This window comes from Canis lupus, chromosome 7, assembly GCF_048164855.1.
Source record: "Canis lupus baileyi chromosome 7, mCanLup2.hap1, whole genome shotgun sequence".
Lineage (NCBI taxonomy): Eukaryota > Metazoa > Chordata > Mammalia > Carnivora > Canidae > Canis > Canis lupus.
Window position 1 is genome coordinate 32,640,462 of NC_132844.1, and position 13,020 is coordinate 32,653,481.

General features: G+C 31.0%; 1 protein-coding gene across 5 annotated transcripts in view; it reads left to right on the forward strand.

The window, feature by feature from the left end:
• Positions 1 to 13,020, forward strand: part of PHIP (PHIP subunit of CUL4-Ring ligase complex) — a 131,716-nt gene that overhangs the window by 86,382 nt on the left and 32,314 nt on the right. For all 5 annotated transcript variants that reach the window (XM_072832280.1, XM_072832277.1, XM_072832275.1 and 2 more), the window contains 6 exons: positions 2,244 to 2,320; positions 4,781 to 5,012; positions 9,695 to 9,814; positions 11,509 to 11,616; positions 12,168 to 12,292; positions 12,420 to 12,502. In XM_072832280.1, the coding sequence (XP_072688381.1) occupies positions 2,244 to 2,320; positions 4,781 to 5,012; positions 9,695 to 9,814; positions 11,509 to 11,616; positions 12,168 to 12,292; positions 12,420 to 12,502 (745 nt within the window). The remainder of the gene's footprint in view (positions 1 to 2,243; positions 2,321 to 4,780; positions 5,013 to 9,694; positions 9,815 to 11,508; positions 11,617 to 12,167; positions 12,293 to 12,419; positions 12,503 to 13,020) is intronic.

A 13,020-nucleotide genomic window follows, 5' to 3' on the forward strand; every position in this document is an offset into this window, starting at 1 on the left:
ATAATCTGATATTCACAAAATAAATGCATATAAATGATTCCTATTTTATGTATGAGGTTCAAAGATGTTTAGATTATCTGTGTACCTAACTATTAAATGATAGAGCAGGAGTTAAACCCACCTTCCTTTTACTCTAAAGCCAAGCTTTCAAAATAGTACCACGAAGCTCTAGTCTGTAACTATTTTTACTAACAGACATTTATTTGATAATTTTGCTTCAGTTTTGATCTAACAGTTTATGACCTTTTCGATTTATTTTAAATTTTCCTTATATGTAATTCTTTCCATATATATCCTGTTCCTACTAAATTATAAATTCTTTCAACAATGGCAATCAATTTGCCAATCACAACTTAATTTTATTAAGTACTTAACAACATCTCCCTGTCCCTCCCTGCTTTCCTGATCACCTTCTCCCCGAGTTAGGTCAAGGATTCTATGATCTTGTTGACTACTATATGTTTATGAAGCAATGTTAGACATATATGGAAATTCTCCGAGTGAATTTTCTGTAGGCATGGCAATAAAACTGAAACTAAGAGTATGTTAACTTCAGTTGAAAAGTTTAATCCCCAGTGGCTTTAGGTCCTAGGATGGCTGGGTCAAAATGATATGTCCAATCTGGTAAAAGACCAAATAGCCTAATAATATAAATTTGGTACATGACAGTTTAGATATACACATAAAATGTATGTGAACTATTTACCTCTATAAAATGTTTGTTTTTGAAAGATTTAATATGTTTCTTTAATAATATGTTTCTATAAAATAGATATGATTTAGCTTATTAGAACCTTATGTAGTTCCAGGTACATTTATTAAAAAGTTAACTAAATCCTTCATTTGTCTTCAAAACTAATTTGCTTATATTTTAACATCCTTTTAGAACAATTGAATAAATTTCTAGAGGAGTACATTGAGAACAGAATATCATTTTGGGCACATTATATTAATTAATGGAAAGAATCCTGGGTTTTTTCAAATAGTTTATACTTCTGTATAGTACCTCTTAATTTTATACTAAGAATATAGAAGTACACTTCTTTTCTCTCCCTTTAAAGAAGTAATATACAGTAAAGACGGGAATAATCAAATCACTTTTTAAAATTTTTTTTCCTATTGAGCAGAGATTAAATTTGCTGAATAAAATTTACTACTGGGTTCTGATCTTTCTGTATTTGCTTAGTTCTCAGAACTTTGTGAAATAGCTGTGTGTAATACACATTCTTCATTATTAAAACATTGAAAAGAGAAAACTTTGCTCAAAAGATATGCTGTTTTAATTAATAAAGTAATATATTTCATTGTCATTTTGAAGAATTCTGATTGTGCCCAGCAAGTAATAACATTGAACCATTCTTGTAGAGAGTAGTCTAAGCTTTGGAGTAGCTTAGTTCATTAATTGTGCTGCCCACGGCAAATTTCTTAACTTTTTTAAGCTTTAATTTCTTTTATTTAAGTAACTGCTCCCTATCACCAATAGTGTTTTGTGATGGATATACATGCTTAGAATAGTTTCTGTGTAATATAGTAAAAGCTTAATTTGAGGTCTTGTTTTTATTGGAGTGTAAAATTTTACTTGAGCAAGGGAGAAATGGAATAAGATCTTGTGACCCTGAAAAACAATTTTTATAAATAAAGGAAATGGCTTCACTAGAATATCTTATGTTAAGTCAAGAATATTTAATAAAGAGAAACAGTATTTGGGTAGTTTTTAATCCTCTGCCATTTGGATAAAATAATACCAAAGTTGAAATATTCTTTTTTGTATGTAATAAAGCTACTTTTAATAATGATGATGTCAATAAATAAAATGTAAACTCCTAATTTAAGTTTCTCAAAAATTCTGTAGGAAAACTAAGATTTTAAAAAGACTCAAAAAGTAAAAAATTGATTCCCATTGTTATCTATAGAATATGATAAAATCCAATCTAAAAGATATATTGAGGCATAAAAAACAACAGCAAAGAAAATATGTTAATCAGCTGATTGTTCTGAATCCAATATTAATAGGTATTATTTCATTGGATACATTTTTTCACTGGATACGTTTTATGATTTTGATACATTTAATAATTGTATCAAAATATAAGATCTGTTTCATAACTCTTTAAAATTGAGTTTTAATTATTGTAAATATCCTAATATGATTGGTACTATTAGATATCACTGATACTTTCTAATAATCCTAGACTGCTGTTTTGTAAAAATATACAATAAAATATGTATTAAATATTTCTTAGGAAGGTGAGGTTGTTGCTGTCAGTGGTGGAACATCTGAAGAGGAAGAGAGAGCATGGCATAGTGATGGCAGTTCTAGGTAATTGTTTCTATTTCTCCACCTGTAAAATCTTTAGAAAGCTGAAAATTCTTTTTTTATCAGCAACACATTTCAAAATCTCTTTGAGTTTAAAGTTGGTTCTTCTTCAGAGATCTTTTTGTAGTTGTCCAAAATTTAGGAGATTTTCTTTCTGACATGTTTTATCTAGTAAGTAAAAAATGTTGGTTATTGCAACTAGATCTATAAAATGATGCTTTTGACCTTTTCTTCTTAATTGATAATTTATCTTCTGAATACTATTATTTGTAATACTGAATCACAAATTAATTTCATTACTGTTTTGAGAAGTATTCAAGCATTAAATTATAAAAGTAAAGAGATCTTGTAGAATTAACTATTCTATGTAGTATAATTTGTTGAATGGTAATTATTTCTTTCAGCAATAAGAGTAAGCTTTCCTTTTCCTGTTGTTATTCCTATGCCATTTGACTATGTAAGTGAGGATTCCTTTATCTTCTGTATATATACTGGTGATCCACATTGTTACAAGGCAGATGATCTTTGCTGACCTTGTAAAGTCGTAGTAGCAAGAAAATACAGCCTTTGGAAATGGTGAATATACTTAACTCTTTACACTTATGCCCTATCAGCAGTAGCTCTTAAAATTGCCAAAGAAACCCAAGAGATAGAGGTTCTAGGAATTCCTTATATCACTGTTAGAATCAAAGGCTTTCCTGTTCCCAGAACAGTGACTCCCAGTAATGATATGCACATACCCATAGTTGTGTCTAGTAGTTTTCTATATTTGAAACAGGGCAGTAAAGAAAAATCACTTTCTTTTGGCTCAGTAATGGAAGTAGAGTATCTCAAACTATGAGACACATAGAGCATTAGTGGCTTCTGCAGATGGGAGGTAGCTGTAAAGAACATGGGTCCTGTGGTTTGTAGTTAGATCTGTGCTAGCATCAGAAGACTTTCTGTTAGTGGTGAGTGCTCCAGAGAGTAGCAGCTGTGAATATTTAGCAGGTGCCATTTATAGTGACCATGGCTAGAGTTAGTATGAATAAATGCTCATAAGTTGAGGACAGTTTATTCTTGGATAGATGTTTGCTGTGTGGATGCATTCTCATGCATCTAGTATAGTGTCTGACAATATTTTTTAAATTAAGTTCTTAAAGTCATTTTCAAATTAAAATGAAGTCATGAAATCACACTGGACAGCACCTTAATTATTTGATTTTTACCTGTGATGATTATTCTTAGGGAGTATTCGTAGTTACCTACCACGGACATTCAAGACAGGGATAAGACATAATAGTAGTATAATAAAACTCCAGAATAATCTGTCCTTTCAGTGTTAATCTTTAAAGAGGAATAAGGCCATATAGCACTAAGTATAGGAGAACTAATTATTGATTTTAACATAGTATAACTTAGATTTTTTCAAGGCATTTTTATTTTTATCTTAAAATTGTACAAAATCAAGTAATATTCTCATGTACTAAAATTAGAACAGAAGGTAACATAACTGGGTTCTTTATTTTGCAACAATGTCAATTCAATAAAACTTAGATCTTTTTTTTTTTTTAAACTTAGATCTTTTTGAAGGTAAACTGAAATGTAGACATGGTAGTGATATATAATGAAGCCTGTTTTTTTTTTTTTTTTAAGAATCATGGCATTCTTTGAAGCATAGGATGTACCTAACGTATATGTAGATACTGAGTAAAATTTGCAAGCAGCCTTCCTACTGGGCTGAAACACTTCTGACAGTCCCCATTTAATATCCAGCTCTGGTTATGGCAGCAGTGCTGTACCATTGGAGTTCCTCTGGTCAGGAGCTCCCACCTCCTCTCAGAAAAGTAATCCCTATGCCTCTTTCTCAATATTGATATGTCTTGTAGTATCTCAGACTATCTTTGTACTGATGCTAGAATTGAAGAAGGTGACCCTCTGCTCCTTATTTTCGTTTGCCCTTAAAATATTTTGAACATATGCAGCACTCAGAAATTAATATTAATATTAAAATCTTAGAAGATGGGATGCCTGGGTGGCTCAGCAGTTGAGTGTCTGCCTTTGGCTCGGGTCGTGATCCCAAGTCCAGAGATCAAGTCCCACAGCGAGCTCCCTGCCTGGAGCCTGCTTCTCCCTCTGCCTATGTCTCTGCTTCTCTCTCTGTTTCTCATGAATAAATAAATAAAATATTTTAAAAAAATAAAATCTTAGAAAACACTTAAGTTCATTGTTTCAATTAAAGCTATAGGCTTATTTATCTTAGAAAACTTTTTTCAGATATTTAAGTAAGTTAAGCCTACATAATTTAAGAAACTGTTTAGAAGATGAGGAGTTGAAAGGGAAATATTTTTAGTTAATTTAGTTAGTATTTTTAGTTAATTTAATATGTATTCTATCATTCTTTATTGTGGTCTTTCTTTACGTTTTTATAAAACAAAGTCTTACCTTGTGTGTATATTTTTTAAATGCATTTTTGCCTTCTAGTGACTACTCTAGTGATTATTCTGACTGGACAGCAGATGCAGGAATTAATCTGCAACCACCAAAGAAAATTCCTAAGCATAAAACCAAGAAAGCAGAAAGCAGTTCAGATGAAGAAGAAGAATCTGAAAAACAGAAGCAAAAACAGATTAAAAAGGAAAGGAAAAAAGTAAATGAAGAAAAAGATGGACAAATATCACCAAAGAAAAAGAAGCCCAAAGAAAGAAAACAAAAGGTGTTTTTAAAAAAAAAAAAAAAAAAATCAGTTGTGTTCTATGAGAACAAAAGCACTCATTTTAGAAGTGCTGTTGATGAATATAAACGTTGTTGAGGTATACCAGCAAGTAGTAGTGAAAAAAACTCAGAAGTTACACAGTAATAAAATATACTATAACAAAACATCTAATTTACTCAAGCTTTAAATGTTTAGCATGTGAGAATATTTACTTATAGAATTACCATATCCTAAATATTGAGCATTTAGGGCACCTGGCTGGCTCAGTCAGTAGGGCATGTGAATCTTGATCTAGGGGTTGTAATTCAAGCCCCACATTGGGTTTAGAGATTACATAAAAATATAAGTATATACATACATAAATACATAAATATTGAGCATTTAATCTTATAATATGAGCAGGTGTTTTTTTTTTGTGATCTGGTAGGATTTATTCATTTGTGTATTTAAAAAAACAATGTTATAAAACATCCAGTTTATTCATCTTCTGCCCTTTACTTTTTAACCATCCTTATTAATTACTTTTGCTGAAAATAACCAAAAAGCTTAGAGAGTGCACATCACCTGGAATAAAAATGGCAGAACTTGTCATAGTTGACCAAAATATAAGTATGAATCTAAAGGAGGACACTATTGTTGTTAACAAGCTTTCATTAATTTACAGAGCATGTGAGCCATAATTAGATGGTCCTTAGGTCAATAGTAGTATTGGTTTGATTACTTCATCTTTAGTCTGTGGATAATTTGAGACAGATCAGAGAACGTAAGAAATAAATGTTACGAAAATAAGATCTGTCAGCTTTTATGGAAATGAGATTCTTTTAAAAAATAAGAGCTATTACACTTTTGCTCTGAAGTAAGTGAAATATAAGAGATGTTTTTCTATTCCCCAAGAGACTATAAATGGAAAGTATATTTGGTTAAATAAACATAAGGAAGATTTTTTTTTAATCTCTCATTTTTAGAATTAAACATAAGTTGTCAAATGTAGAATTAAATACTAGGGAATCTAAGAAGGTCTTTATCTCCAGAGAGCTTTGAAAAATTTAAGAATACATCTGTTTTAAGTGTTTATTTTATCTGTTTCACTTGAGCACTTATTTGTTTCAGCTTATAATTATGAATTACTTTAATTTGGACTCCACAGCTACTATTCTTTTATCTCCTTTGCTTTTGTTTCGGAAAGATTTACCAAAGAGAATATCACACATATGCCAACATTTTTCTGTGTTGTCAGTGATGATAAAAGTAGGTTAACCCATTATTTTTTATGGTACATAGATTGGTTAAGAAAACTGACTTAGCCCTATATCTGGCTAACAAACCTTTTTTTTTCCATTAGCTCAAGACAGTTTTGATGAACTTTTAAGGTTTACAGTATTTTAAGTCCCTGTGAGAACATAACTTTGTCCCAAGAGTGCAGTTTACTTCACCTAATTCCTCGATTTGATAATTGCATACAAGCTAACACCTTGCACTTCTTCATGCAATGCCACATTTGGATCCACTGTTACTATTTGGCATATTTTAATTTCACCATTTTGTTAGAAGATTACAGTAGGATCTGTATACCACTAAATTTATGAGGGACAAACTTTAAAGATCATAAAGTGTAAGGATATTATAGACTATTTCCTTTTATTTGGTTTTAGTATCTACAGTTTGGTATTAGTCCACCAATGAATCTAATAGTAGATAGAATTTTTCTTATTCCTTAGTTGTCTTGTTACCCCAAACAAACACAGTATTTCTCTTCTTATGCATAGAAAGTAACTGAGAGATCCTGTTAATTAATATTTACTGCATATATGAAAAGATGAAGATATTTTCCATATGACTAATTATATTCAAATTAATTAAGCACAAGCAGTAAGGCAAATACAAAAAATGCTTACTAAAAAATTGAATTCTCCAGGGTCATTTGGGTGACTCAGTCTGGTTAAGTGTCTGACTCTTGATTTTGGGAAGGTTGTGATCTCAGGGTGGGGAGATTGAGCCTCACGTCCAGGTCTGCAGTGGGGCAGGCATGGACCCTGTTTAAGATATTTCCTCTCCCTCTGCCTCTCCCTGCCTGCTAACTCACACTCTTTCTTAAAAAAAAAAAAAAAAAAAAAAAAAAAATCTCCAGAGATGCAGTAATCTCAATATCTGATATATGTTCATTATACTGTTAGGAACTCTAGAAACCAGGCCAATAAATTTTTTTGGATGCTAACGTTTATAAACCAATTCAATGGATAAAAAGAAGTATAAGAATAGTTTTTTTTTTTTTTCAAAACAGTGAGTGAAATATCACATTATCTAATATGTTTAATTACTAGATTAATTTTAAAGATGGGAATTCAGAGATCAAATAAGGACATTTTCTTAGAGTTTCAGGTAAGGCTTCCAGAATGAGCAAAATGTGAGGTAGACCTAGAAGACTTTCCATGAATAGAAATGAATCAATTTCTTGTATCTCCAAAATTTTAAAAAGTTCCAAAATATGAGGCTGAAATTTTGAGGAATATTCAATGCATTTTATCTAAGTACTAAGTGATAGAAATTTACTTTAACCCAAAATTCTAGATTTCCCAAGAATTACTGGGGACTAGTATCATTCTGAAATGGCCGTGCTGTACCGTAGTCTTAGAGTTAGAAATATGATCATTCCTGTTTCATAGTTAACTTGATTCCATTTGAGTTGTTAGCTATTTCAGTCAAGGTATTTTCTCCCTGTGAGGAGAAATATTTGCTGAAATTAACAGCCCATACTGAGGCTGGAATTAACAATTTTCAGACTTTCCTACCTTCTTTTTTTTAAGTTGAAGGAAACCTTTTTCAAATATACTTTAACTCAAAACCTTAATGTAAGAAACTGGAAATCTATGGCTCTAACTCTATCATGTAATAATGTGTGTTCAGTATGGATAAATTAACTTTTCAGATATCCTCTGACTTATCAAAGTAACATAATACAAAATTTATATTCTATGTTTTCCCCTCTGGTCTTCTCCAGCCCTTCTCTTCTCACATTGACAACTCTTTTAGCTGTTTACATCAAAACTGTAGTGTTCTCCTTAATTTCTCTTTTTCCCGCATATTCTACATCCAGTACATAAGGGGCTTTTTGTGTCTCTATCTTCTAGCTATATTCAGCACCTGAGGATTTTTTTGGGATTTGGGTGTTTTTTGTTTTTGTTTTGTTTTGTTTGCCACTTCTGCTATCACAGTAATGTGAGCCACTATAAACTCTTAGGTTGTATTACTGCAGTAAGCCTTCTATCTGTCATCCTGCTTCCACCCTTTTATCCCTAGGTTCTCAAAGTATGGAGCAAGAAACTTTTTCTGGGGCCCACTACTCCGCTGTTGTAGCTTGAGAGCAGCCATACACAATATATAAATGAATGGATATGGCTGTGTTCCAATGAAATTTGACTTATAAAAGTAATGAAGCAGTGGGACTTGAACCATGGGCCATAATCTGCAAATCCCTGCTCTGAGGCATCCAGAGTGATCCTTTTAAAAGTCAGATTCTGTCATTCTTTTGACTAAAATTCTCCAGTGTACCTGTCTCACATAAAGCAAATACCAAGCCATTTACCTCTCCCTTAATCTTCAAAGAGAGTGCTCCTGATATGTTTGAATGAGAAACAAGTTGTGTTTAGCAGGAATATATACCTGCTAGTGCATACCTCTCACTATTGAGATACATATATATCTATATATAGATATATATATATATATAGAGAGAGAGAGAGAGAGGTAAATATGTATAAAACTTATGTTTTTTACTTTCCTTCCCAAACCTGGATTTTTTTTTTTTTTTTTCTGTAATTTTCCCCATATTGGTACTTGGGAACTTTATTCATCCATTTGTTTAACCAGAAACCTTTGTTTTTATATGTGTATGTGTGTGTGTGTGTATATATATATATATACACACACACACACATACACATACATAATTCATATATTGTGAACCAGGTGTGAGAAAGGGGAGAAAATATTCCTGGGCTTTGTATAAGTATAATGCCCACCTCACTGAAACAGCCTTCTGTATTATCCACTACTCAGCCCTTATGAAAATAACTTAGTTCTTTCTGACAAGGCATGACTATGATTTAAAAAAAAAGAACTTGAATAATGGCTTGGTTTATTACATGAAATATTGATAAAACTGATAGGATTTTGAGAGAGAGATTACACAGAGTTTATATTTTGGGATTTAGGAGGATATCTTGTTTACCTAGTCTTGTTCTGAATGTTGTCTGTAAAGTTTGGTTTATCTTGTTCTTTTTTTATGTGGTGATTTGGGAAGATTGAATGACTATAATGCCACTTGCTGCCATCTTCCCAGAATAAGGGTTTTTAAAACACTTAATATATACTTTTGTTCAATAATCTCCTTCACCCTTTATTTAACTACCTTTATAGTTACTTTATTTTATTGAAGATTTATTTATTTGTGAGAGAGAGAAAGCACAGCAGAGAGGGGCAGGAGAGAGTCTTACGTGGACTCCATGCTGAGCATGGAGCCTGACATGGAGCTCATGATCCTGAGCTCACATCCTGAGCCAAAACCAAGAGTCAGATGCTTAACTGAATCCACCACCCAGGCGTCTCTATAGGTGTTTTAAAGGACAGATTGAGAGATGAATACTTTTGTGATAATATTACTTTATAATGTTCTAAAATCCTAGAGATTGGCTGTAGGAGAACTAACAGAAAATGGTTTGACATTAGAAGAATGGTTACCATCAACATGGATTACAGATACTATTCCCCGAAGATGTCCATTTGTGCCACAGATGGGTGATGAGGTACTTTTAAAAACAATCTTTGTTTCTTTGAAGTATATTTAAGCTTTTTAAAATAGCTCTTGAAACTGTAAAAAACAGCAGTTTCATAAAATATCTCATTTTATATGTTTATAGCTATGTATGGAAAAAGTATAATTAGGAGGAAAGCTCTAATCTTTTTTTGAGGCCACTTGCCACTTTAAATATTGCAATAGCAAAACTATATATCGGAAGAAGATAGAAATCTTATTGGCATTTTAAAAACTAGTATTTTTTTAATAAGGCTTCTATTGCCAATTTTCTTTTTCTTTCTAAAAATAGATTTTTCATAGCATAAGGCGGCTTAAATATATGACATGTTAAGGGAAGAATGCAATTCAGCACTTTATTTAGTTTTATTTCATAAGTTTTCATTTAAATACAATGTTTATAATTTATTAGATCTTTTTAAAAATGTATTGGAGTCAGAAATATTTCATTTTTAAGAAAATGTGATCGGTCATCATTTTGGACTATGTGCTTATGAATTTGAAATGGAAATGTAAGACCTTAGATCAAAATTCGTAGTCCAGCATTCATATATTATTTTATACGTAAGTGTTAAGAAACAGAGTCCTCTGGTATCCAGTAGATTGGCAGTAATAAATTAAGTATAATATGAGCTTCTTTAGCAAACCATACTAATTAGTAGTAGAAAGTAGCAAGTGACAGTTGACAGTAAAAAAAAGAAAACAAAAACAGTTTTTTTGCAAGAGTAACTAAAGAACAGCTGGAAAAAATTCTTTTAGGGCCCCTACTTAAGACTTGTAGAGACAGAACATTTCAACATTTTTGTAATTTAGTACATTGATAGAGCATGACAGATCCTTGAGCATCAAAAAGATGCTTGATTAAATTATATTTAATCTAGTCAAATTTATATTTCAAGATGACTAAATGTGTAAATCCTTATTGAATAATTTTCTTTCAAAATGTTTAAGTTGTGTTTTTAATTGTTGATGCTTAGACAAGGTCTCATTATTCAGCATTATTCCTATGAAATTTCAAACAACTCGAGTAATAGTGATATTAATAAATAGAATATAAGTATGTAGACTAATGGATATCCCAGAATATTACCAAGAACTTAATAGCATTTGTAAAAATTTTAATAGTATTTTTTTTTTTTAAAAAAGCTCCTATTTTTTTATAGTGGTAAGAATACATAGTGTCAGACTACTACGTCAAGTACCAGTTCTATAGAATAATAATCAGGTGTCACTTAAATGTGAACTCCATAAAATGAGGATAAATACATGCTTTGCTCTCTTTGTAAGGATAAAAGATATATAAAAATAATTTTTCATTTCGGAGTTTACTGCATATGTACAAACCACTTGCTACCAAAATACATGAATGATAAGCTGATCGTGACTCCAAGTTACAACTTTTGTTATACAGCATTGGTCAACTTATTCTGAATCCAAAAATAAAACAGTGAAACAAAACCAAAAAACTGCTTATTTTATCTCTTGGTGTATAACCAAAGTAATGTTATTTAGAACACTTTGTTGATTACATGACATTTGGACAATTTGAAGAAAAGGAAAAAATATTAAAATATAAGAATTTCTTTTGAAAGGATATTAAATTCTCTCTTTGCAGTTTTAGCTGATATCTTGCATCTTGGATTAAAGGAAACATTCAAGTTTTAAAATTGTGACTTGACTTTTTAGGTTTACTACTTTCGGCAAGGACATGAAGCTTATGTTGAAATGGCCCGGAAAAATAAGATTTATAGTATCAATCCCAAAAAACAGCCATGGCATAAAATGGAACTACGGGTATGGTGTTTATTACTTAAAAAGTGCAGTTTTAGGTTATGTAGAAAATTGTATTGAATGTTCCTCTTTTCACTGTAAGAAACTGTCTCATGAAAGTACCTTTTTTAATTGAGGCTGTCCTGGAGAGTAAAAGCAATTTTCAAAGAAACAAAAGATTGAATTTATGTACTCTGATATTTTATAAGTTGGGTACGAAGTGTCAGTATAGTAAAACTTATTAGTATTGATATCTAAGGTAAACTTCATATTTGTAAAGAAGTATATCAGCCGGGGTTGAAAACTATGTAGAGGTCTTTGGAACTATATTGGAAAACTTTTATTTTAATAAAGTCTTCTCTTTTTTTTTTTAAAGTTATAATATATATAGATATTACATATTACCTATAGATAAGATTTGTTAACTATAAAGGTATAAATTCTTCAGTATATAGGTCAGTAAATTTTTGCATGCACAGAGTAATCACTATCTAGATCATTGAAATGAAAAAATGTTATTATGTTTATCAGTTTGTTTTGTGAAGATGGTTTCATATTTTCTGTATCTTTCTCAGGAACAAGAATTGATGAAAATAGTTGGCATAAAGTATGAAGTGGGATTGCCTACCCTTTGCTGCCTTAAACTTGCTTTTCTAGATCCTGATACTGGTAAACTGACTGGCGGATCATTTACCATGAAGTAAGGACTATTAAAAGAGGCGGTGGTTTCTTATTATAGATTGTTTTTCAAGATTCAGATAAATTTGAACTTCTTTTAGATATTTTTAGGTATGTGACCTAATCAGTTTGTTTCTATTTGTAATTAGATACCACGATATGCCTGATGTTATAGATTTCCTCGTTTTGAGACAACAATTTGATGATGCAAAATACAGGCGGTGGAACATAGGTAGGTCATTTATTTAGAAGGCATACGTGTTTGTTATTTTTCTTAATCTAATAAATTAATAATTATAATTGTAATTAATTATAAGTGATTTATTATTTTTAGTGATTTGGAAAAAAGATAATCAGAGAAATCTTCTTGCCATTTGTGGGAATGTTATTAGCAAAGTAAGAAGATACAGTGTCTGTTAAATACAGGTATTTAAAATACAGCTGACTCTTGAACAACACCAGGATTAGGAATGCTGATGCCCTGCATTTCAAATCCTAAAAGATTGTTTATACCTATTTCTTTAGCTGTTTCATGTGTTGAATTAAATTTTCATTTAAAAATATAACAATTCAAACTTGAAGCAAAAGATATCTTCCAATTCAAAATGTTTAATAATTTGGACTGGTACCAAAGCTAAACTGGCATTTTTCTCTTACTGACCTAATCTGTTACAGTCTTTAAACTTGTAATCAAGACTCAAAGAAACTTTAAAAATATTAAAATTTCCAAGCATTTAGGATGCATTAATT